The 24,894-nt window shown below is 48.5% G+C and overlaps 3 protein-coding genes across 4 annotated transcripts; 2 read left to right on the top strand and 1 right to left on the bottom strand.

Moving 5' to 3' along the window:
- Positions 1 to 165: 165 nt before the first annotated feature.
- On the top strand, positions 166 to 2,229 carry ptgr2 (prostaglandin reductase 2). The gene is made up of 8 exons (XM_003962391.3): positions 166 to 530; positions 615 to 733; positions 888 to 1,079; positions 1,144 to 1,314; positions 1,378 to 1,587; positions 1,671 to 1,880; positions 1,958 to 1,997; positions 2,067 to 2,229. Exons 1-8 carry the CDS (start codon positions 491 to 493, stop codon positions 2,138 to 2,140), a joined length of 1,056 nt encoding a protein of 351 aa, XP_003962440.2. The 5' UTR covers positions 166 to 490; the 3' UTR covers positions 2,141 to 2,229.
- Positions 2,230 to 2,395: 166 nt separating this feature from the next.
- On the bottom strand, positions 2,396 to 8,992 carry tmem62 (transmembrane protein 62). The gene is made up of 13 exons (XM_011615154.2): positions 8,461 to 8,992; positions 7,572 to 7,683; positions 7,360 to 7,497; positions 6,890 to 6,935; positions 6,573 to 6,714; positions 6,375 to 6,499; positions 5,376 to 5,498; positions 5,124 to 5,279; positions 4,877 to 5,036; positions 4,600 to 4,798; positions 4,398 to 4,493; positions 4,192 to 4,310; positions 2,396 to 4,115 (listed from the first exon to the last, which is right to left on the bottom strand). The coding sequence occupies exons 1-13, from the start codon at positions 8,653 to 8,655 to the stop codon at positions 3,795 to 3,797; spliced, it is 1,932 nt and encodes a 643-aa protein (XP_011613456.2). The 5' UTR covers positions 8,656 to 8,992; the 3' UTR covers positions 2,396 to 3,794.
- A 986-nt stretch (positions 8,993 to 9,978) lies between these two features.
- Positions 9,979 to 24,679, top strand: ttbk2a (tau tubulin kinase 2a). Of its 2 annotated transcripts, XM_029832939.1 has the most exons (16): positions 9,979 to 10,286; positions 12,930 to 13,083; positions 14,072 to 14,219; positions 15,500 to 15,573; positions 15,663 to 15,803; positions 16,095 to 16,199; positions 16,325 to 16,390; positions 16,486 to 16,578; positions 16,679 to 16,804; positions 16,905 to 17,062; positions 17,137 to 17,344; positions 17,466 to 17,689; positions 17,779 to 18,325; positions 19,173 to 19,517; positions 20,440 to 21,356; positions 21,432 to 24,679. In XM_029832939.1, the coding sequence occupies exons 2-16, from the start codon at positions 13,015 to 13,017 to the stop codon at positions 21,877 to 21,879; spliced, it is 3,669 nt and encodes a 1,222-aa protein (XP_029688799.1). In that variant the 5' UTR covers positions 9,979 to 10,286; positions 12,930 to 13,014; the 3' UTR covers positions 21,880 to 24,679. The 2 variants fall into 2 exon arrangements, with proteins under 2 accessions (XP_029688799.1, XP_011613468.2); XM_011615166.2 differs by lacking the exon at positions 19,173 to 19,517.
- The last annotated feature ends 215 nt before the right edge of the window (positions 24,680 to 24,894 follow it).

Here is a 24,894-nt window from a genome sequence, read left to right on the forward strand (position 1 = left end):
AAGATCATACACGGCTACGACACACGAAAGTTGTAAAAAAGTGTTGCTATGCACTCGTTAACCATATAAACCTTTTGCAATTTGAAACGCATTTAATGGCCACCTAATGGCTGTAAACAAATCTCACGAAGATTCTAAAAATGTTGTATTTAATCGACTACTGAATTAAAAGTGTCTATAACGTACAAAAGGCCTCGGCCGCGAAATTTAACAAAACCGGAAGTACATGGCAGGTAACCTCCTGCCTTAAAGCTGCTCACCAGCTAGTGTCCGACTGTCTGCGAACATTAGCCTGCGCAAATCTAGAATTACTCTCACTTTATACAGTGTTTCTAGGCGCAGTAAACGCGTTGGTGGTTTTGTCGTGTAACCATGTAACTATAGCATCTAAAACCGCGACCTGGGGAAGTACAGAAACTTTACTTATTTGTAGAGGGGTGTGTTTGTTTTGAAAGATTCCTTTACAGTTTTGTCAAGGGCGTTATCTACAATGGTGCCAGTGAAGAGAATCGTTCTCAACTCACGGCCAGGTATGAAAGAACATTATTTTTTACCCCACGCTGGGGCATGACATTGCTCTTTTTTTTTCTCCTTGTGGCTTTATTTGCATTAAGGCAAAAACGGTGCACCAGTGCCTGAGAACTTCCGTGTGGAGGAGGGGACCTTAGTTCCTGACCTAGAAGATGGGGAGGTCATGGTTCGGACACTTTACCTCTCCGTGGACCCCTACATGGTATTACTGGATAATACATATACACAATTCCATTCTGTAAAAGTGGCCTTTATCAATTTGTGATGAAGGTTAGATCACCTCTTTTTCAACCCCCGTGGCTTCATGCACCCTAAAGCTCCTTTCCTCTACCGTGCGTGCATATTTCCCCCTGCAGAGGTGCAGAATGAACGAAGACACCGGTACCGATTACTTGACTCCGTGGCGGCTGAGCGAGTGTGTGGATGGCGGAGGTGTTGGTGTGGTGGAGTCCACTCGCTGCGGAGCTTTAAATGAGGGAGACGTGGTCACCTTCTTCAGCTGGCCCTGGCAGACCCACGCTGTTCTGAAGGGAACCGTCTTACAGAAGGTAAGGCTTGCTGCTCCGGCTGTGTGGGGGCACGGGCCGGGACATTAACACATTTGTCTCGCAGGTTGATCCACAGCTGGTCGATGGACACCTGTCTCATTTTCTTGGGGCGGTGGGCATCACAGGCCTGTCTGCATTTTTCGGCATAAGGGAGAAAGGTCATGTGACCAAGGATGCCAACCAGACCATGGTGGTGAGTGGAGCAGCTGGAGCCTGCGGTTCCATCGCTGGACAGGTAAGTATAGCTCTATAGAACCAAATGTTTGGATGCGACGTCCTGAATGTACCATATTTTCAGATAGGGAGGCTGGACGGCTGCGTGACAGTGGTTGGGATTTGTGGCTCTGATCAGAAGTGCAGAACTCTAGTAGAGGATCTGGGCTTTTCAGCAGCTATCAACTACAACACGGAAGACGTGCCTGCCAGGCTGAGGGCGTGCTGCCCCGGCGGGGTGGATGTTTATTTTGACAATGTGGGAGGCACCATCAGTGATGCTGTCATCTCCCAGGTGAGACAAATATGAGCTGCAACGGTTGCAGATCTTAGTATTTACATTTACCAGCCGGCCATTGCCTCCCATCTCATCTCCAGATGAACCACAGCAGTCATGTGATCCTGTGCGGGCAGATTTCTCAGTACAACAAAGATGTGCCTTATCCTCCCCCCCTGAGTGAGGAGATATCAGAGGTCCTGCAAAGGAAGAACATCACCCGGGAGCGCTTCATCTTGCTCAGCTATACGGACAAACTAGATGCTGGCCTCTATGAGCTGAGCCAGTGGGTCAAATCAGGACAGATCAAGGTGAGGAGGGGTTAATGATGCGTGTTTGATGGAGAGGACCCCTGCCCATGCCTCATTTCTATGCTTGCACTTTACAGGCGCTGGAAATGGTGACCAATGGCATTGAAAATATAGGAGGTACGCGCGTTTGACTGGTTGCATTTGTCTGGATAATATGTGTTTTTACAGTCCTTCGCTTGCTTGCAGATGCGTTTTGCTCCATGATGAAAGGAGGAAACATCGGCAAGCAAATCATTAAGATCTCAGAATGGAAAAACTGATGGCACATGTGATCTCAGTCACCTGCGGCTGCATATTCAACAGTAATTTTAGTTGGTTTGATTAAATATTACTGGTACAACACAAAAAACGTGGTTATTTTTGTTTTTAACCAGCCTCTGAGAAAAGACTAAAGACTTGTTTTAGACTAAAGTTCACGCAACACAATAAAAACAAAGGTTGCAAATGAAAGTTCCTGGTTCTCAGAAGTACAAAACAAGGTACCTGTTGTCAGTATAAGAAGAGAAAAATGCACATTTATAGACAGTGCGATTTATTGTTATGAATATGTCACAGCACTACAAACCATTAATAAAATAAAACTGGTCGGCCCCGACATACCAGTTATCACGAGAAAAATATAAGTGGAAAACAATCAGTTCATTCATATTTGTCAGTGTCTGAACACAGGAGAGTGCAGAACAACCGTTGCATGTAGATAGTGGTGGATCCCCACAGTTCCTCTATTGCTAATGGCCCAGACAGTTTTGCATTCACATCCTCAACCACAAGCCAGGTCATGAATTAACATGAAGTGAGTACCAATAAAAGATAAACAGCCTCAAAACTTAAAAAAAACAAACAAATCATGGTTATGGAGGTAATTACTGAGAAGTTCCCTTTAAAGTCGCTCAATACTGCCTCCTGGTGGACATAGCTGAGAAACTTGTTTTAATAAGCCCTGTAAAATGTAAAAAATAAAATAAAATATGTGGGTCAAAATGTTCCAATACCCACAGAAAAGAGGAACTAGAGTTAGTAAAGTCATCAAAATTGCACATTTTTCTTAGCCCCATTAGTTAGTCCTGGTTATTGGGGAAATGTTGGGTGAAAAATACCTGTTGGCTTCAATTTTTGTTTTTAAAATAAAGTTCTTGCTGACACTTAACATAATAATACCAGATAATTGTCTCAAACCTTCACAGAAAAAGGACGCAAAGCTGATTTCAAACACAGAAAATTCACAGTTGGAGGGGGGAAAAAGCCAGAAAGAAAGAAAGAAACCACCAACACAACCAGGCGGGATAAATATAAAAAAATAGAGTAGTACTTCATTCTGTAATGACGCCTTCACTCATTTTCCTTTAGCCACGACGCATCTTCATCCTTTGAGTGACAACTGAATATAAAATATCCACGTTTTAATCAGTCGTAAAAGCAGACAGGATTCCAAACGGTGTTTCCTCTCAACACTGAGGTAAAAATGAGGATGGGATTGGCACACACACCGAAGGATGGGAAGGAATTCCAGTGGAAGGAATACACAGGAAAAAAATCTCTTTCTATCCTTTGGCAGTGGTGAAGTGGCACTGAGCCAAGGCAACACTTCCAAAAAGTGCTAAAGCGCCATAAACGAGCAAGAACCACAGAAGAACCTAACGCCGCGGGGGTCCTCGCAAGGCCGAAACTGCTTATTTGATTTCCTCGGTGTCGCAAATGCCGGTTTATTAGTTTCGGTGCTGCTGTGGCTGTTTGGAAAAGTGCTCGGTGATTTACAACATGCATATTCAGAAACGATACTAAACAGGTTTGCGAAGGTGATGGCAGTGAGCAAAACACCGCGCGCGTGTGTGTGTGTTGATGCTTCAAAAGCAAACAGTGACAGCAAAGTATGAGTCAGACGGGAGGGCGGCGGTGGGGGAGCAGCAATTACTGTCAGGAGGGAGCCACGCTCTTCCTGCTGTCGTGAAATTGAGGGGAGGGCCCCGTCCAGGCGCGGTAGACCAGCAGCAGGCCCAGACCTAAAGCCCAGGTACGGACAGGGGACATCAGGAAGGACATGAGGCCGTAGGTCTCCAGGAGGAAGTGGCAGGACTGCGCCTGCCAGATGAGCAGCAGCAGCATCACCAGGTGAACCACCAGGGACGACCAGCTGCAGCCCGGCTTCCGGAAGTGGGACCGGAAGGTGTGGCCGCGGCAGCGGTGGTGGGCGCTCCAGCAGAGGTAAGCGGTGAGGGGCATGTTGAAGAACAGCATCTGGAAGAGGGAAGAGACGGAGACCGTTGCATGGGAGTCCATGCGAGGGTGGGGGGCCGGCCTCTGAGTTCCTCACCTGAATGACTCCGACAACATAGGTGAGGCTGCCCTCCAGGTAGTGTCCATCGATGAACACGCCAAAGGCAAAGCAGGCGCCTTTGTGGCCGTCGATCAGCTCGCCGATGAACCACGGACCTGCGAGGAAACCAGCAACATTGATATGGAGGCAACTGTCTCGCTCCTGAGGATGGTCAGAGGCGGGGGACGTTACAGCCGCCTCACCTAAGGCTGTGCACAGGTTGAACAGCAGCAGAGAGTAGAAGAAGGCGTCGGTTCTACTGACCAGCTGGAGCGCGAAGCATGCATGAGCAGGAAGTCCTGTGGAGAGCAGAACAGAACATCTTGACTTCACAGGCTTCTCACTAGAGGAGCAGAATGTCTGGAGTGTCCAGACAGGAGTGGGAGGGGCCGAGCGTTGGCTCACCTCTGCTCACGGAGACCCGCATGAACCTGAAGGCCATCAGCCCGCCCACGTTCATCACTACGGTGAATATGAAGAGGGCGCGGCCCAGGATGTAGTGGTCGGTGAGGAGGAGGAAGGACTGTACCAGGCCGAAGCCGGGAATCAGGTTGTCCTCCAAGGTGAAATGCTGCTCCCGCGCCGACGACCGGCCGGCCGAGTCCTGCGCGGAGAGCAGAAAAAAAAGCAGTCAGCCTTGCAGCTTCAGCGGGGAAAATCCAGGCGCGCGTCCTCCGCTGACCTCCACTTTAACTTGGATGGTGTGCAACCCTTTGAGGTAGAGAGACGGATCCCAGGGCAGCACATAGAGAGGACCTCCAGCCGAGTGGCCTTTTCCCAGAGGGTCCCCGTCGATGCTGACATGTACCGCTGTGATCGGAGCCTCCGAGAAGGCCAAGATCCTGTTAAAAAGCACGGCGTCACCTCTCTGCAGGCCTCTCCGACCGGACGACTGGCAGGAAATAGAAGCGTTCTCAGTACAAACAAACCTGATGTGCGTTGATCTGCGGACTCGCCCCAGCGGTTCCGCCCCGGGGTGCATGTACTGAGCGTCCTTGGGGTTGGTGACGAGTACGACGGGCCACTGCTCAAACTTCAGGTCAGCAAAGCTGAGCAGGTCGTGGTCGACTGCCAGAACCCTGTACCTGCAGACAGCCGACTCAGCAGGTTCAATCTGAGACATCCCGCTGCAGCCGTGTGTTCATATTCAGGGAACGCCAGCAACAACGCATCGGCCTGACCTGCGGTTGTCCATCCAGTCCCCCAGCTCCAGCTCCAGGGTGCCGCGGGGGTGTCGGCTGTGCAGGACGGGCATCAGGCCTCCCAGCGTGTGCAAATGGCCACATAGGTAAGCGACCCCAGAACTAAAACACAAATATTTGAAGCCTTTCACACCGGAGGGCTATCTGTAGTTCTATAACCCTTTTCTACCTTCGCATAGGACCCGTCAGTGACAACTCCTCCTCTTTAAATGGCCGTTCTAACTCCCTATTGACCACGTAAACATCTTTGACATAGTTAGCATATTTTAGCCCAGCGCTAATGTTTTTCCTCTCGTAAGAGGTGATTAGTGTTTCAGCTCTATGAAGAGTCGCAGCACCAGACGGGCATTGTTGTGGCTCGTCAACGATGGTCGAAACCACCGTTTGTTCAATGCCAGAAACGTGTTCGGGGACTGTTTTCTTATTGTATCTATATTTCAATCACATACAGCAAACATTATTGTAGCCTCCTTTTTCAATCAAAGATTAACTCCTTGACATCATTTCTTACTATTTATATATATACTGTATATATGTCTTATTTTATTTATCTTATTCTAGTGTTGTCTTCTTTATGTTGAATGTCGCAGCGCCACACCAAGACAAATTCCTAGCTTGTGTAATACTGTGTATTACATGAACAATGGCAATAAATCTGATTCAAATCAATTCAATTCAATCATTCTTGCCTGTATATCTGATCAGAAATTTGTCCGGTAAATTGAAACCCTGCCGGTCTGGATATCTGGTACCAGTTTTTTCGAGCAGAATCCCTGGTGCTGAAGTTACTCCTCAACCACTCCTACCAGTCCCCTATGGCCACTGGTCAGTGCGAGATAAAAAACCAGGGTTCAGAGAGGGTAGTTAGTAGAACTGTTTTGGAAGCGGACTGTTGCTAGAACTCCTAAAACTACTTGGTGCGAAAGAGGCTTGTGTGACACAGGAAGCAAGACACGGTTTTAAGAGGAGACGCGTTACCTCATCATCTCCCGCAGACCCGGAGACGGAGAGACGACGGTGGAGGTGGTGTAGTGCCCAAACCAGATTGTCTGGTTGCTTTTCAGGCTCTCAGCTCGGAACCTGTCCAGCAGGTCCATCTGAGCCTGTTATGGAAAGCAGCAATGACTTTCAATGAGACTCACAGAGACAGGATTGTGCCGAGACAGGACGCTGTACCTGTTCCAGGATCCCGAAAAAGTTGTATGGCCTCTTGGGTCCTGGGGTGAGAGTTGCATCCACACAGACAAAAGAGTAGTTGCCAAAGGGAGTCTTGTGAACATAGTGAAAAGAGCCAATTTTCTGGTTAGCTGAGTATTTCCTGGGGAGGATTGGAAGGAGAAAGCGGTCACGGATGGTGCCGAAAGCCCCGATTCAAGTATATTTTAATGCTAACAGTGGAGACAGGGGTGGACCGCACTCAATCTTCATTAACAATCACACCACACACGTGGCGCTAACAGACACCGCCAACTCTGGTGTTTGTTTTATCTTACCGGAAATAATTGGTGACGCTGTCCAGGGAGATGATGTTAAAGGCATCTGTCAGGAGAGATAAGATCATGGTGAGTCCAAACAATTAAAAACCATCAAATGGATCATTAGCAAAACAGAACTCAGTCTGGAAAAGGAAGAAACTCCCTGTGGAAGGACGCATAATTAATTCAGGAATCCAACGTATTCGTGTTACAGAAAGATATCGATCCTAATGCGCCGTTTGTGTGGAACCTGCTACGCTACGCTAACAAAACATGTGTCGCACGCCGTGATTGATAACAGCAGAATGATTCAGGATCCAATAACGGGAGTTCTTTCAGACGAACCACGGAGATCTAGTTTCCCCTCTAATAGTGTCTGATTTAATAAGGGAGAGCACTGGACATAAAAGGAGGGGTTGACTTCCTGCCAATCGCAGTAAATGGAGCCTCTGCTGTCTGAGATTGGAGGGATCGTGACGTTTACCCACCGTGATTACCGCGGATGTCTATCCACTTGGTGCGCTCCATCACGCGGGACCGCTTCAGGACGTTGTGGTAGGCCTGCCACTCCACCTCGTGCTGCAGGGAGCCCATCTTGTTCTCCGTCTTGGCGTCGGTCAGATCCCCTGCGGAGAGGGAGCGGCGGTTAGTGATGCAGTGCTGGGGCCCCACCAGCCTGAAGATGAAGGTTCTACCCTACCTGTTGCAAGGACAAGATCCGGTTTGATCACCTCGATGGTGTCGGTGCAGAACTTCTCAAAGTCGGGCACGCGCCGTGGGTCGCGGAATCTGCTGATGTGAATGTCGGACACCTGGAAGCAGACGTGACAAACGCAATCAGTGACTTAAAAAAGCAGAACGAGTGATTTTTCTAGTTCAAAAGCGCAAAAAGAGCAAAGTCCGACGGCAGCTTTCTACACCGCCGACCCAGCGGTGACTGTCAATCATTCACAGAGCGTTCCGAGGAGGAACAGCCAGCAGGTGTAAAGAGCTCCAGAACCAGCTAATCTGCAGCAGCCGACGACGTACATGGAAACCTACAATAACTCCAGAGTGTTGGGGGCAAATTTGCCACTTCCTGTTTGCCTACAGGGAGAGCATTAATCTTTAAAAATGAAATCTGTGTCACAGTGTAGACTTATGTCTTATTGACGTTAATAAGCAGTAGAGCATATTTGCAGGAGCACATTATGCAACAAGTGGGTCTTTATTTTTTCTTTTTCAATACTATAGAGCATAGCCAAATATATATATTTACCAGGGTGTGATTAGATATCACATCTATAACTATCTTCAGGATTTGATAAAACTTACAGCAGGTGTTTTCCTATGATCTTCGTTTCTCACCCTGTTCTGAACTTAATAAAACATCCCACTCACAAACTCAAAAGTAACCAATTAAAGTGACAGACTGATAAAAATCAAGCAAAGAATATTCGTAATACCGCGATCATATCGTGATTCATATTCAGATATTGACATATTGAGATACAATATCGAGTCCATACACATTAATATTAACAAAGTAGACCCCCCCTCCCGATTTAACTACGTAAACCATTAGACGACCCATCGTTGGACCAGTTTACCTGAATAAACCAGAACAGATTTTTCAGCTCGCCGCCGGGAAATGGTGGAGCGCTGCCCTTAGATCCGTCTCCATCAGCCGGCTGACGAACGCTCCGTTTCGGGTGCCAGGCCGTGTCATATTTGTCCAACATCCAAGATGTGAAGACCGCCATGACCAGTCCGAGGAGAACCAGGGCACCGAACACCTTCAGCATCCTCCTGCGGTTGCGACAGAGGGGGCGAGCTGCCACCGTGCGTCCCGGACAGAAGAGAGGGGGGAAGCTAAGCTAGTTAACGGCTACAGGCGCGAATCACACCGACGCTCGCTACAACCACGCAGCTACATTGCTACGATCTCACGCTCAGACCGTGTCCGTCGCTGCCATCGCGGAGATGGGAGTGCGGGGCTCATTCACAACCCTCTTCAGATGCCCTCGGAGGCGGAGGCGGAGGAGGAGGTGGCCCGTCGGGGTCGATCGATGCCGACACAGCGCTGATCGGCTGGATCCTGAAACGTCACCATCAGGAAGCGCGAGCAGAGAGAGGTCTCACTCTGCTGCCGTTTCCCGGCCACGGCGATCGAAACAGTTCCTGTTGTGATATCGCGAGGAATTTTGGGAAATGGAGGCCTGATTTAAAAAGGGTATTATTACTGTTATTGTCGGGTGAAGTTAATATAATCGACTTATCAATTGATCACCTCCGCCAAGGACGTTAAATGTTGTTATGGACAAAGAAATAGCTCGTTGGAAGTTTGACCATTTGTTGAAAAACCTCCATTAAAGGAAGGCAACTCAGATCTCTCCCTCTGTCTACAAGTGCATCGATTCTCTAATCGGAAAAAATGATTTAATTTGCCGTTTCAATCGATCCTTTCAGCGAGGCTAACCTAACACAAGACGAGCAGTTTACAGAGGCACACAAATGCACTGAAGGTAATTAGTTGTGGGTGTAATTCACAGTATGTGGGAGAGTCACCTACTTGGCGGAGGTCTGCACTCACCAAATGTGTTGTTCCGAGTTACTTAATGGTGTAAGTGTCATTTTCTCATTAACTCCCATAAAAAATTGCACGCTGTCCGTAATGTAATGTGGTACATTTTCAAACAATCCTATAAGTAATCATTTTTAGTGGTAAACCACAATTTTAAGGAACGTGAACCGCTGTTTTCTGTACAGAACCTATTAGTAAATGTGCTCCTAAGTTCTTTCATTTATACTGTGTGAACCATCTCTTCCATATTACATCTTTGGCAGAAATGTCGCCACCTAGTGGTCAATATGTTTTCCCCTTTATCAACGCTTAAATAGTATCATTAATTAGTATTAATACTAATGTGGCCTAAAAAGAGGTAAGTCGTCCGTTTTAGGGTAACATCGATAGTCTGCCCTTGCTCGGTTGTGTTCTAACGTCACAAAATATGAAGCCCTATAAAAAACGCAGAAATGGCGACGCCTTCGCTTGCGTGCGCGTGACCACGAGCCTCACAGGGTCCTGCGCGCGCCCCCGAGCTGTTGCGAGGGGCGATCGAGTCTGAGGCGCGTGCGCAGGAGCAGGCTGGCGATCATCACGGAGGCGTCGCGTCAAGGATCCGCAGCGACCGATCGAGATGCTGAGGTGACAGGCGGAAGGAGGAGAAGAGCACCGCCACACTCACGCAGACGACCCCGCCGCCCGCTCCGTTCTCTCCGCCCTCCTCTCGCCCGTCTCCGCCTTCGCCTTCTGGATGATCCGCTCGCTATGGGATTCCGCTCGATGTCGACCCCGCAGCCCCCGAACGTAGTGGATTTTTCGTAACCACACCCGGCGCCGCTTCGGATCAGAGACCGTCAGCAAAGATCCGAGGTAAGGCTCCAGAACCGGGAGGCCATCTTTCCCCCCACCACCTCCTCCATTTGTCGCCTGCAGCTGCGCGGTTCCGTTCGCCTGCGCGGTGTCGGAGCGGGCTGCATAACCTCCCACATACGATGGGATTGCGTGGCCTGTGTACTGGCCAGGGTGCGTGGACGCGCTTGAGTAAATCTGCTGTGGCGACCGACTTGCTATGCAACAGATCTCCACAGAGAAGGCTCACACACACGCACCACTGCGGGGAGGGCAGCACGACAGCGTCGCGGTCAAATGAAACCTTTATGTGCGTGCACAGACAGCCTGTAAATGAGTGATTGGGGCTATTTATCCGAGACGTGCACGGCTGCGAGGGCTTCAGTGACGACAACACAGCCCTGCATCTGCGAGGGCCTCCACATGGCAGCCGCCTCACCGTGCGTGCACATTCGGGGGCAGCAGTCCCATAAATCCCCGTCACATCTGGATTAGACAGAAAATTCAGCAGATGTTTGCTTTCCCCCGCAGTTTTGACAGCATCCAATCATCACCGGGGTTTAGTGTTGCAGTCAGCTCTGCACCATCACGGCCATGAGATTTGGGGGGGGGGGGGGGGGGGGGGGGGTCAGCAAGCGTGATTCATGCTGGAATGAGTAGTGATGGTTGGAGGACGATGTTTGTTATTCATTGATGGTGGTGGATGTTGGAGGAGGAGGATGAGCAGCCCTACGTCGCAGGGAGGTGTGAGATTCGTCAGTGTTTGGTCCCAAACTCGTGTAGGCGCCGGCGCCGCTTTGGAAAAATGTGTTTGATTTTGGTGCGTGCGGCGTGCGTCTTTGGGAGGCTTCCAGGTAACTCCCTGCGGTTCCTCCCACCCACCCAGGCTGCTTCTGAGCAGAAGGAAAACATGGGAGGATTTGGGGGGGGTTCTGCAGACGCCACCTTTTCTCCTTCAGCTGTCAGGGTCTCGGCGTTCCTCAGCTGAAAATGTGTCAGTTTTCAGATCAGACGTCACAGGAGTTAAAACTCCCCCCCACGAGTGACCTTGACGTTGTGACACAGCACCACTTATGTCAGTGTTTCCAGCTGCACTTTACAACTACAGTGTGAATGGTAACTTTGGTGTTTTATTATTTAGTAGCATAAGAATGATATGAAAATGATCTAACGACCCCCTTTAGGTGAAAAAGAGAAACTTTTTTGACAAACAAGTATGTTACTAGTCCTGGTAGTTATTATGGTTACAGATGAGGACATTCTTTTGAACGTATTAGCATGCTAATGTGTTTTGTAGCTGCTGATATCATTGTCTCTATTTTAATGTTTGGACCAACATTTACATTGCTTAGAGGACATACATTATTGATTTTACAGTGACCTCTTTACCTTGTAGTCCATCCAAACTATCCAAAGTAGCTATTATTGGGGTTACCTCTCCTTTTAAAAACATGGTAACCAGTCAAATGCATGTTCATTGTTGCTAACACAGCAGAGGAAACAGCATTATCGATGTGATATCATCTTAATCTTTTAACACCGCTGTTATTCAGTCTTCGAGCACAACGAGCTCATTAGAACAACATAAACACACTGTGCTCTGCCAGCCCCAGTGCATTCTGGGAGGACATGCCTCCTTGATGTCAGGATCACCAAATGAACAGCACTTTGTTGCATAACAGTTGCTGCGTGTGCAGAATGCTCATCTCTGCTGCATTCCCGTTTCACTGGAATTCCAGATTATAATCTGCTGTGTGGAGGAATTTTAGGTTGGATGAGAATTATATTATTGAATAAGGCACCAACTATTCTGGTTTGTGATGTGGGGAAAAGGAAAAAAGCACTATTCTTTGATTAAAATCCTGATAGGCCCAACAAATTCCTGAACAAGTTCATCGACAATTTTATCGATTAAAGTCACAGGACTCTGCTACACGTGCGACAGCTACTCCTGCGGCCTTTTATTTACGGCAGAATTGTGGTGTGTTTGTGTTGAAGGAACACATCTTGAAATTTAAATAAATGGTTTTAAAATGTGTTGCTGCGCGCTCACACACAGAAACGCTTGCTCTAATATGATGCTGTCAACTCAAACAGCAAATTATTGCAATACAAATCCAGCCAGATTAAGCAGATTATTTATATTTGAGCAGATTATCAGTCCCTGCCCGCAGCGGGGACGATGGACGGCCCGCAGACATGGCGTCGTCGTGGTAACGTAAGACTCGGGACGTTTGTCTGAGTCTGTGGAGCCAGACCGCTGCGTCCAGCTCCGGTATCAGGAGGTTCAGACTGTGATCCGGATTTAACCGTCACGCTTTCGTGTTCGGTCCTGGACGGAGATCGGTGCATCTATAGGCATCTTATGGCGAAGGAAGTAACCAGAGGGTTTGCTGGTTCCAATCTGGGCAGGCGGTGGTGAGCATGGCACCCATTCCCACTGCCCAATGCTCCTGCCTGGCTGTGTGTGTGTGTGTGTGTTCACTGTTAGTGTGTAAAGGATGGTGTAAATGCAGAGGTCAGACTCACTGTCACTATCGGCTGTGTTTATTTTTAGCTTTCTCTCTGCTTCCTTTGGTCACTGTCCTCTGTTGTAACCATATATGTGTGAACACAGTTGCCTTTATTATTCTTATGTGGTGTGTGTGTCTCTGGTCTTGGCAGGGTTCTCCATCTCAGCCCAAATGTCAGGCCTGGTCTGAGGCTGGGACGAAGGCAGTGAGGACAGCGTCCCCGGTCCGCAGGCGGGATGAGCGGGGGAACGGAGCAAGCCGACATCCTGAGCGTGCTCTCCCTGGTGAAAGAGCGATGGAAAGTGGTGAGTGTGGTGCCACCCGGGGACGGTACCCGGTGTGTTTGTGCAGCTCCGACGCTGACATCCAACGGCAACAACAAGCCTTTGTTCATCAAACGGTGCTTTTGTCTCTGGGCCCCTGACATTGTGAAAGACCCGCGGCTCGGGAGCTTCGGGGTCACGCCTCTGTCCGGGCCGTGCTGCTGCTGCAGTACGGGAGATCCAAAAATAGCTCCTGCATGTATTTGTGTCAGGGAGCAGAGCTCTGGAGGAACCTGCCTCGCACTGCTGCACCATCCAGGGCTCCACGTGGGGCTTTTGTTCCCAACTGGCGTCACTTCCTGTCTTCCAAGAGCAGAGTTACGTAAGAACCTCACAGCAAATCCCACCACTTTATCTCAGAGCAGCACCAGATCCCGCGTGCGTGGAGGACAGTGAAGGACATCATGGGAATTTAAATCTGCTGGCGGCGGCTCTGCGGATAGATGTGAATCACATAAAACAACTGTGTTTACAGGAGCGTGCAGACATATTTCTTCCCCTCATCCCCTCAGGAGTGATTTAAAGCTGATCTAATTACCTCGTCCTGGTTATCCCTGTCAGAAAGAGCTGAAGGGATAATCAGAACCTATTTAAAGTCCTCTTTTAAGCAGAAAAATACGAGCTAATGCTCGGATATGGTTATATTTAGATGCTAACCTTAAGTGTACACAACGTTTCTTTATCTCTGGCCACAGAAGATTGATGTTTTCCACCTGAACACCTTTTGTTAATTTAAATGTAAGATATTTAGGTAAATATTATGCGGCTCCCTCTCTGTAGGTGGTGGCATACTGCTTCCTGTGGCTACAGTAGCTCAGACTCTAATATATACTGTAGCATTTGCTAATATTACTCTTTAGGTATAATCTACCACAGTAAAAAGGACAAGGTCTAAAATGACCAGAATGATTCCAAAAGCTGCTCTATCACTGTAAACGTAGCAGTTCTCACGCAGTGTCTCCTTTTCCAGGTAAAAAAGATCGGGGGTGGGGGCTTCGGGGAGATCTACGAGGCGGTGGATCTGCTGACGCGGATCAACGTGGCGCTGAAGGTGGAGTCGGCCCAGCAGCCCAAACAGGTGCTGAAGATGGAGGTGGCTGTGCTGAAGAAGCTCCAGGGTGAGTGGAAATGGCTTCACCGTCTTCGGTTACGCGTCAGGGGCAGAGTCGCCCTCCCCGGTGGCTCCATTGATTGTTCCTCTAAAAGAATCCCTTGTAAAAATAAACACAAGGTGACAAAGAGGGGAAAAATATGCTCAAATCAGCTCCAGAGGTCTCAGAGCTGGATTTACCGGGAACAGATAAACCTTTTTGTGTTTCACGTAACAAATTAGTAACAAGTACGAGTAACCTGGTTTAGCTAAATTCTAGGAAACAATATACGGTATATAATAACGTATATATATATATATATATATAATATACATAAAGTGGGACAGAGGAGCTATATGTTCAGGGACATAGACTGGTTTTAAATGATTTGATAGGCTGAATGGACTGATTATAATGGGGCAAACTAACTATGTTGGCACAGAGGGGGCAGTTAGACCAACTATGGTGGGACAAAGAAGCTAAATAAAATATTGTGGAACACAGAAGTTAAATTGACTGGTTATAATATACAATTCATCAAAATATTTTTATTAGAGTAAATGATAGCTTTTGCTGTAATGGATTGTTTGAGTCAAAGAGGCTAAACAGACTGGTTTTAATCTCACAAAGAAGCTAATTTGACTAGGAATAATGGATAAAGAGGCTAAATGGACCAGTAATAATCTGTAACTGACTGGTTGATTTGTGAAAAGCAGGTACCAGCCAGAGGTTGTTTTTACTCCTTTCTTTCTCAATGCGACCCTCCCCTCTTCCTTCCTGCCTTTTAACCTCCCGTCATCCCGGTTTCTCCCCTCTGAGAGGATAATCAATGGCCCGGGATCATGTTTGTTGTCTAATGGCCGAAGCCTGAGGCATCATAGGTCGGCTGCTTCCAGAGGGAGCCGCTGTGTAACCTGAGAGGGCCGATTTCTCTCCCTCCCCACCAAACAACACTGACCAGCTATCAACTTGAACATCAGAGAGGAATAAACTCCGCTGTTCTTTTAGAGGCTTTGATTTACCTCATTTGAATTAATCCAATAGGAAACAAGTTAAAGTAGAAAGAAGCTGTTTGTTCATAACTTTTACTGCCTGCTGGAGGGCGTGGCTGCAGCCAGGGCATCGCAGCAGTGTCCTTTAACACACACACACACACGCACACACACACACACTTCTGTGCTGATAGGGGAAGTGAGCTCTATGGGTTCGCAGTGTGTATCGATTCGTTATATGATGCAACTGACATCAAGTGACCTGAGCTTCTCCCCAGCAGTAACCCAGAACTGTCCCCTTTCTTTACCCCTCAGGTAAAGACCACGTGTGTCGCTTTGTGGGCTGCGGCCGCAACGACCGCTTCAACTACGTGGTGATGGAGCTGCAGGTCAGAGTCAAAGCTAGGAAGCTAAGGTAGCTCAAACAGGTGAAGCGATACGCTCAACACTGATGTTCTTTGTGTTTCCGCCTTGTCAGGGTCGCAACCTGGCTGACCTGAGGAGGAGCATGACCCGCGGGACCTTCAGCATCAGCACAACTCTGCGCCTGGGCCGCCAGATCCTGGAGGCCATTGAGAGCATCCACTCTGTTGGCTTCCTGCATCGGGACATCAAACCGGTGAGTTCGGGGTGCAGGAGTAGATACTCTGAGATCATATTTAATTGCCTGGCACATGTGGATACACCGCTGTCTGGCCGACTTTAAAACTTACTGTAGCAGCTAGCATTGTTGCTGGCTAACTGTTGATAATTTGTCAAAATTTAGCAAAATTTGAAGTTGAATTTGAAATTTGAAGATTCTTTAGCAATTTTTCCACAACAAGCACATTTTATCCTTCACTGTTAATGTTTCTTCATTGGTAATGTTACATTTTATATTATCCTTATCACACCGACTCCCATTTTCCAGTCCAACTTTGCCATGGGCCGCTTTCCCAGTACATGTCGAACCTGCTACATGCTGGATTTTGGTTTGGCTCGCCAGTTTACCAACTCAAACCAGGAAGTCCGACCTGTGAGTGGCCTCTTCTTTTACCCACTTGTTTGTGGGATGTTTATCGTCAAAATTGTATCATATCAAGTCACGGCGTTCTTTATTTAACCGGACTATTTACCCTCTGTTCTGTTTCGGCCTGCCAGCCCCGCCCAGTCGCTGGATTCAGAGGAACAGTCCGCTACGCATCCGTCAATGCACACAAGAACAAGGTCAGTGTCTGCTTCTGAGCTCCTGAGTGTCCGCTCCTTTAATCCCTATCCTGATTGGGGGGCGCCGTGAACTCAAACCTGGCGTAATTCTGCAGGAGATGGGTCGCCACGACGACCTTTGGTCCCTCTTCTACATGCTGGTGGAGTTTCTGGTGGGTCAGCTGCCCTGGAGGAAGATCAAGGACAAAGTGAGTGATGACCCCGTCCCAGGGACAACACGTGGTTTTAAAATGATGGCTCGTGACAGGCGTGTGTGCTGTGTGTTGATGAGTGTTTGCTCGTTCTTAGGAGCACGTGGGGAAACTGAAGGAGACTTATGAGCACCGCCTGATGCTCAAGCACCTCCCAGCAGAGTTTGGTTTGTTCCTGGAACACATCTCCAGCATTGATTACTTCACGAAACCCGATTACCAGGTAATTAACCAGGTTTTATCTGGCTTTAAAGATAAAAAGGAATTTTCTGACTTCCAACGGTCCAAATAAAAGGTTAAATGTGTTTTGTTTGTCGCTGCAGCTGCTCATGTCCGTGTTTGACAACAGCATGAAAACCTACAACGTTGTGGAAAACGACCCTTATGACTGGGAGCGGACCGGAGCGGATGGCACTCTGACCATCAGCACCACCGCCACCACACCGCAGCATCACACGCGCCTCACTCCAGCGCACATGGGGTATGTTTGATCGGAGCGATGGCAGTGGATTCGAGGTTCTCCTGGCGTCCACATGTGATCTTTTGTTTACACAGCATGGCCAACGCCTCCCTGATCCCTGGCGACCTTTTAAGGGAAAACACAGACGAGGTCCTGCAAGACGAGCAGCTAAGCGACGTGGAGAACAACCCGGTTCCGGAGCGCCTGCAGGGTTCTCCCCTGCACCCACACCGCAACCAGGAAGCCGATGTCTGGGAGGAGCTGGACCGCAATCGGAACCGCATCCGCTCGACAGCTTGGAAGGTCGGGTTGACCCCCCCCAATCCCTGAAATGATTTTAGCATTTAGCATTTAGCATTTAGCGTCGGGCTTCAGACTTTAATGGTGAAGTTTTTAATTATTGGAGGGGGTTTGCTCTTTTTAGGTGGCAGCAGAGGAGGAACACAGCAACAACCAAGCAAACCCAGGACACCAGAGCCCCTATGCTGGCCCCAGTCTGGGCTCTCCAGTCAAATTGCCGTCTGAGGTGGTGGGCTCGGACCGCGATGGCCCTCTGTTAAGGAAGCTCCGCAATATTCACAGCTTTGAGCTCGAGAAGAGGCTTGGATTAGAGTCCAAACCCAATCTGGAGCGCTTTGTGGAAACAAGGTATGTGTCCAGAGCAGCCAGTCCTATTTAATGAATGAATCCAAATTTTCCTGAGAAATGATAAGTGCTTTTTTTCTGGGACTATCCAGCTCAGCAAAACAGCAGCTTGGCGCCAGGCACCAGGACGTGGAGGCTAACGGGGCCGCCATCATCCCAGTAACTCAGGGTCAAGCTGTTCCAGGCAGGGAGCTCCCTGATAGGGTCTGGCACTACGACGAGGAGTTCCGGTCCGGTGGGGACTCTCCTAAACCAGCGTCGTCTGGATCTCAGGAGCAGGGAGAGGGGGCAGCCAGCAGCGGAGGATTTGTGGCCCTCAATCTGAGCTCTGGGAGGCAGGAGTTTGACTCAAGGGAGTGGGTGATGGTGGAGCGGCCCAGCGGGTCCCCAGGGGCCAAGGTTACCACCAGCCCCTCGGAGGAGGAGCCTGAGGTGCTCCTGCCAGGGGAGCAGACTCCAGGACTGGAGAAGGGCAGCCCAAGCCCAAGTTGTGAAAAAACTAAGCAGGAAAGCACTGCGTCCTCCAAAGGAAGTGTCAAAGTAGACAAACTGGAGCTCAGTGTTGGACCTGCGGGCGCTCTGCCTGCCATCACCCCAACCAGCCCCGCTGAAGCTCTGGCTGAGGGAGTCCTGACTCAGGTAAGAGCTTCTGTTTCAGGTCACATTCATGTCACACAGGGCTGTAGTCAGCATTTTCCAGAGCTAAAAAAGCTGCACAGTTGTAGCCAAAGATGCTTTTACCATAAACCAGTCAGGGAGACACCGACTGCATCTTGCTGTGGTGTGAAGCCTGGTTTGATTTTTTTTGCTTCTTTGCTTGATCATTTATTTTCGTATAAGCTGAGCTTTTTTATCGAGTCATTGCATGAAAGAATATAAACTTAAGTTATGGCATTGTGGTTTAAATATAATGCAGTGTTTTTGACTTATTTTCCCAAAAATTGCAGTGCTCTTTTTAGCTTCATTTGCTCATTCTCAAAGCTTTGCTATGAAATGGTTTGATTATTGTTTTTTTTGTTGTTTTAATCTACAAGCTTGCTCCTGTAAGTCGTCTGTCCTTTACACCCCCCCCCCGGCCTGATGAAAATCACAATGTGTGTTGCTGAATTAGAACTCGCTGTTGGTCCTAAAGTTGCTGTTGTACTCTGACAAAGGAGGCAAAGCTCCAGCTACAGAAGTCGGGCAGTACAAAGAGGGCTATTTATCGAAAGGATTCATGCCATATAGGTGGTTGAATTCATTAAATAGATAGTAAAACAGTTCCTTTAATGCTTTAAATCTCCCTAAGTTGTATCTCTCGCCCTTTGGAAACCTAAAAATCGTCAAATTTATTAATGTTTCTAGCTTTTCACCTCTTCAGATCAACCTTCCCCTCGTGCTTGCTTTCTAAGCAGCCTGCCTTACAGTTCTTCCACCGTGCTTCCTCCATCTCACCCCCTCACCTCACCCCCCCCCACCACCCACTTCTCTCCCTCCCGTCTTTTAGTTCCCCACCTCTCCTCCATCCCTGCCCGAGGAGGTTGCGGCCCGGACTTCCAGTCCCGTCCCGCTGCGCTCTCCGAGCCCTCACGCACTCCTGACCACCCTTTCGGACCCGCTGCTCCAGTGCCAGCCCGCGGGCATGAGGCGCAGCCTGTCTGCCGACCAGCAGCGTCGGGAGCGCCGCTCCTCCTCCACCTCCTCCTGCCACGTTTCCCTTCCACTGCCACCAAACCCCGCCCCTGGCACCCGCTGCTCACCCAGTCGCAGAAAGCTGCCGGCCATCCCGGCGGGTGCTGTCAACACCAAGTTTCCCTCTGTTATACGCATCACTCGTGCCCAGCTCCAGCAGGTGATGAGACCACCGCAGTCCCATTTAAAAAGCAGAGTCAGCAGAGTGAAAACCTCCGTCCCCTGCCTGAAATCTGGTCTTTGGACACACACATACACACATAATATCAGGAAAATTCATCCATTGGTGATTGACACACTTCCAGAATCCCGATGACTCATTTCTTGAATTTTGGCTAGAATAAACACTCAAAAAAACAACCTCCATTCAGCTAGCTCTGCATCATTGGCGCTCACCAGTCGTCATCAGTTCTGTTATGTTTGTCCTTTTTTTTTGTTTAAGTTGCTCATTTTGGCTCCTTTGTTTAGTTGGCTTGCTTTTTGTGTCGTTGTTGTCAGGCAGTTCTCTCCAGAAGCCATGAGGGGCATTGTGCAGGCCAGACAGAGCATGGGTCAGATGTGTCCTAGTGTCTGGATGTGTGTTCTTGTGACCTGAATAGAGACGTGTGCTTGACTGATTGTGTGGCATGTGTGTTTGGAATGTCGAGTCATGACTACAGGTTGCACGCTCTCTTTTGTTTCAGGTCGTCTTTGTCCTCTCTGTCTTTCTCTTTCTCTCTCTCTCCCTGTATTTATTCCTCACCCTCTCTTCGCTGAAGCCCCCTGCGAAGTGAACGTTTCCTGCTGGTTTAGTACTCACAGCTTGACTGACACTGCCATAGCACTTGTGTGTTTCGCTCTGATAATGGTAGCTATGGTATTGCATGCCATTTGCCAAACTAATCATTTATTACCCCATTTGATATCACTTGTTTGGTTCCACTCATCTGTACTGGGCTCTTGCTACAGCACTACAGCACAACTCGACATGTTGTAGTCTATCAGCAACAGGCCTTTGACAATTTTATTCCCGGTTTGATTGATTGTTTTAAATAACATTGTTGTCTCTTCCTCTTTCTGTGTCTCCACCTCCTCCCCTCCAGCTGACAGCTCACCGTCCCTCTGGGCTCTCCTCCCAGTCCGGTTCAGAAAGCGCCCTGCAGTGCCATCTGCTGGAAAGGCATGATGAAGCTGAAACTGAGGCTCAGCAGGTCCTGGAGCGCACGGACCACATCTGCTCCCCACAGGAACAGGTTCCCACCAACCTCGGGACCTCCACAGACCCCCTGGCTGACATACTGCTCAATGGGAATAGCACAAAAGAAAAGAGCCCTGCACCAAGCCGAGCATCCTCACCACGTTCTCCGTGCTCGCCTTCTTCACCTCGCTCCCCCCGCAGCCCCATCCTTGCCAACGGTCACCTCTCCCCTCCTGCTAATACCCAAAGGGATTCAAATCATGGATATTTCCCAAAGCTGAATGACTCTGAAAACAATAATGGCCAAACTCACTGTGCCACAGAGCCGAAGCTAAAAAGGGACGAGGGCAGAGAGGCGACTCAGCCCCCGGCCCGCTCCTCCCCAGCTGCCCCCTGTAAAGACCCCACCCGAAGGCACAGCCGTATCCCGGTCCTGGAGCCCTCCAGCCTGCTGGAGCCGCCGACTCCTGGCTCCGCTAAAGAGAAACTCCTCCAGAAGAAAGCGAGCCAGCAGGGCTCCGTGCAGTCTCCCACTGCCTCCCCGTCTCTGTCTGACAGGCGTGGCATCGTCGTGTCCCTCGCCAAAGACCCACTGTCCTCCACCTCAGACCGCTCCCAGGATGAGGACTCTCTCATGGGCTCCCGCTCTGATCGCCAAGGAGACGACGCTGCTTCCCTGTCCTCCTCCTCCTCCCCTCTATCCCGTAAGAGCAGGATCCCCCGTCCCATCCATTCAGCTTCCTCTGCTGAAGAGCTGGCTGCACAGTTCCTGCCACGCCCACCGCCAGGAAAGCCACCTTGCCGCCCCACGGCAGAGGGCAGGTAAGTTTCTCTCACCCATCAGATTGTGGCAGTTAGCCAGTTCAGCAGAGTTGTCTTCCACTTCTCCATCCCCAGGCTTCGACGTTACCGGATTCGAGCTGGCAGCAACAGCGACTCGGACCTCCTGACGTGCATCGCTCACCTGATGCACGGCTCTCGAGGCTCCCCCCTGCACCACCGATCCTCGGCCCAGCATGACGGCCCCAGGAAGGGCGTCTGCAGCCTGACCAGCTCGCCGCACCACCACCGCAGCTCCAGCGTGTCCCCTCGCAGCTCCTCCTCCCTGCAGCGCTCCGTCAGCTCCTCGCCGTCCCGCCACGAACACCGCGGCGGCGGAGGAGGCGGCTGTCTGGGCCGCAGCCACTCCCCCCCCAGCTTCTCTGGCTCGCCGCCTCCACGCCGCTTCCACCATCACCACTTGGAGACGTGCTGCAGCCGCCAGGTGCGCGCCGGCCTACTGCATCTGTCCAGAGGGAAAAGCTGCACCCGAGAGGGCAAATGCTCCAGCAAGCTGAGCAGATAGTTACCCTCCAGGCTGCCGGGAAGACTCCGGTGATGCCTTCAGGGTCTTCCTGTTTAATACAGAGAAAATTTCTTTTCCCTGTCGGTTGGAACCATTACGACTGTGTTGCTGTCTCATCAGGGGTATCTCCAACAATTGTATCTCCAGACAAATTCAAGTTTTAGGCCACTGAACCTGTCATTTGTGCACGTCACTACATCAGTTGATCTTCTAGGTTTTAACATGACCTTTACATAGAGAGGTGGCCCAGGACCTATCAGGACACGTCAGGCTCCTTATTTCATTTATATTTAATAACCTAGAATTACCAGTAATCTCCAAGAATTAACTGTGATTTCCTGGCTGTTTCTGCAGCTTCATGAGTAAGTAGATCCTGTTATCCATATTTATCAGTCCTGCGCCATGAAGTAGTGTTAGCTTATTTACTCCTGTTAATGCACTTGGATTACGCCGTGGAACATCGGCGCAATTGATCACAAATGGCTTGGCGGTGACTCGCATCCCCAGTGTTTTGGAGATTGGAGGCAGGGTACACTATTGACTTTATGCTCCCCGTGAATGCATAAGAAATGAATCTGTACAGCTCTATTGAGATATTTATTTTGATGCTCGGCGGTGCGTCTGCCCTTCTCGCTGTGCTCGTGTCCCCCTTCGTCTACAATCAATCATGTAAAGTATGTGAGGACACACACCTTCACGTGCCTACTCTGTTGCTAAGAGGGAAACGTGAGCCAAGAGACTGCAAATTATAGTTGCGTGGGGGAAAAAAAATCCCCTCTCTGAATCCGACGCTGTAGATAAGGTAGCTGCGTAATGAGTAATATTCAGACAGACCTTCACCTTAGCGTGTGCCTTGGCACTTTGGGCAGCTTCAAAATCCTCTTTGGTTTGTTTGTAATTAGCAAAAAAAAGGAGCTTAAATCAGACTCGTGCCAGTCGTTATAACACAACAACCATCTTGCCAGTATTGTGTCATATTGAAAACGTAGCAGATCTGTTGAGCAGCAGTTTACTTGTGGGCAAAAGTAGCGATTGTTTGCATCGATGAAATGGAATCTTAACTCTCCTGCGTGGATGTCAGATTTTTAAAGAAACAGTAAATTCCAGACCTTTAACCGGAGGCTGTGTTTACTGTACATACATATCTAACACCCCGGTCTTGTTCCATGCTTCTCTGTGCAAGAATGTTCTTGTTTCATTGCTTCTGCACCGGCACTGTGCACATGCCAAAGGAGTGGTTTCGTCAGTTCCAAATCCTCCTGTCACTCCTCCGCTTGTACGATACTGTAAGATAGCTTCCTCCCAGCGCTACTCTTTGCATGCTCGACAGAAAAAAATGAAATCAACAACCGAGGAAGAAGCTGCAAACCAATCCTGTTGAGATTCCAACCCAGCGGTGAGATTATAGCAGACGGGCTGAGTGATTTTCCTGTTCTTTTCTGCACTTCCTGCACTGATTTGAATATGATAGACTGTGCTTTTTTATGGTTAACCTAGTGGAAAGTCTAATGTGAGTCCTTGCTTCACATTGCCAAATGTTTTGATAAAAGTGGTGGTTAGATGCAGTTAGATTTGTTAAACTTGGGAGTGAACGCAGACTGAAGGCCTTGCTGCTGTTTTTGACCCTGCAGACGACGCCGGTGGCCTCACAGAGCAGCTAAGATGACTTATCCCAAAGGCAGACAGCATTCAGTCAGTCAGTCGCCTTAACGTCTCTTCTCTGCCCCTCTGTGCATAACGAGGGATGACTGAGCTTTGTCTGTGCCGGAGTTCATCCCCAGTATTAGGCCTGTTTAAGCCTTCCTGTCACTCATCTGTCGACGCAGAGAGCTCCCCGATTTTTCGGGCAGTTTCCAGCTTGACTGGTGGAACAAAGTCCAACAAAACCTTCGTATACTCAAAGTGTGTTTGTAAATGCGTGTATTAGTCTGTGCCCCAAAGTGGGGGGAGGGTGCGCAATTTCTACCTGTCGCCAGCAATCAACCCTTGAATGCTCCCTCTTTTATGTATTTCAGACACACCTGTGGGTTGAAGGCATTTACAGCTTTCGGTATTCATGACTCTGTTGTGCAGACTTTTAATATATACTTGTAAAATATAAGTGATTATTTAAATGAAGTCATTGTAAAGTGAAAATGAAACGCTAACTAGCTGCAGTGAAAGACATGAAGTGGCACTAAATGGCATTGCTGGTTTTCAGAGATAATCATATTCATTTTCTTGATTTAAATGATTATTGCACATACCGTCAACCGTGTGTAGTTGTAGTACTAGTGAGGCCTTCCTGATGAGTCTTTGCCTCTTTTTTTAAAGCGGATTGCTTCATCAAAGGTGTTACGCTAATAGTAGCTTGCTGGTATTTATGGTTGCAGATTCCCATAGACCAAAAAACAAAACAAATCCATAATTTGAAAGGTGAAATGGAAACTAAATCCCTGGTGCACTTCTTGTAATAACACTTAATTAACTGTCATTAACTTATAAAGAACAGAACTTATTTATTGTAACATTTGCTGATTTTTCTTGTCATTTTGACGTTGGTGGGTATTTCTTTAATGTTTAATGTTTTTGTTGTAATGTTTGATCGGTGATGATTTGAAAATGAAACTGTACAGTCTCCAGGAAAGAATGTCCAAACTGGGAGTTTGACGTGTATATAACTGTAATTATTTATGTTTATTTATCATTTGTACCATATCAATACCTTGTACAGTGTTTCCCTCTTTTTGTTTTAAATTATTTTGTATTTTATTTTTATAAACTGGTTATGAATAAAATACTCATTCCGCATGCATACAAACCCTTGCAAGATTGTTGTTCTTATATTGATTCGGATTGGTTTAATTAATAACATTAATTCGGGATAGTGAAGCATAATATAATTTTTATACGCCTAATTAAACAACCTGCACCAAAATGCACATTTTTGGTGTCAATTATTGTCGTTGTGAAAGTACATATTTAAGAAGTATAAATTACTACGTTACTTAACAATAATTATGGAATAATTAGGGG

The sequence above is a fragment of the Takifugu rubripes genome, chromosome 2 (genome assembly GCF_901000725.2).
Source record: "Takifugu rubripes chromosome 2, fTakRub1.2, whole genome shotgun sequence".
NCBI lineage: Eukaryota > Metazoa > Chordata > Actinopteri > Tetraodontiformes > Tetraodontidae > Takifugu > Takifugu rubripes.

Bases quoted from the DNA above. Each gene is read 5' to 3' on its own strand.
- ptgr2 (XM_003962391.3), top strand. From the start codon at position 491: ATGGTGCCAGTGAAGAGAATCGTTCTCAACTCACGGCCAG. The intron at 1,315-1,377 runs GTAAGTATAGCT...CCATATTTTCAG, and splicing joins GCGGTTCCATCGCTGGACAG to ATAGGGAGGCTGGACGGCTG. The intron at 1,998-2,066 runs GTACGCGCGTTT...GCTTGCTTGCAG, and splicing joins TGGCATTGAAAATATAGGAG to ATGCGTTTTGCTCCATGATG.
- ttbk2a (XM_029832939.1), top strand. From the start codon at position 13,015: ATGAGCGGGGGAACGGAGCAAGCCGACATCCTGAGCGTGCTCTCCCTG. The intron at 16,805-16,904 runs GTAATTAACCAG...TTGTCGCTGCAG, and splicing joins TCACGAAACCCGATTACCAG to CTGCTCATGTCCGTGTTTGA. The intron at 17,063-17,136 runs GTATGTTTGATC...TTGTTTACACAG, and splicing joins CTCACTCCAGCGCACATGGG to CATGGCCAACGCCTCCCTGA.
- tmem62 (XM_011615154.2), bottom strand. From the start codon at position 8,655: ATGCTGAAGGTGTTCGGTGCCCTGGTTCTCCTCGGACTGGTCATGGCG. The intron at 7,684-8,460 runs GTAAACTGGTCC...GTCTGCTTCCAG, and splicing joins ATCTGTTCTGGTTTATTCAG to GTGTCCGACATTCACATCAG. The intron at 5,037-5,123 runs GTTTGTTTGTAC...GCTTTTTAACAG, and splicing joins CGCAGATCAACGCACATCAG to GATCTTGGCCTTCTCGGAGG.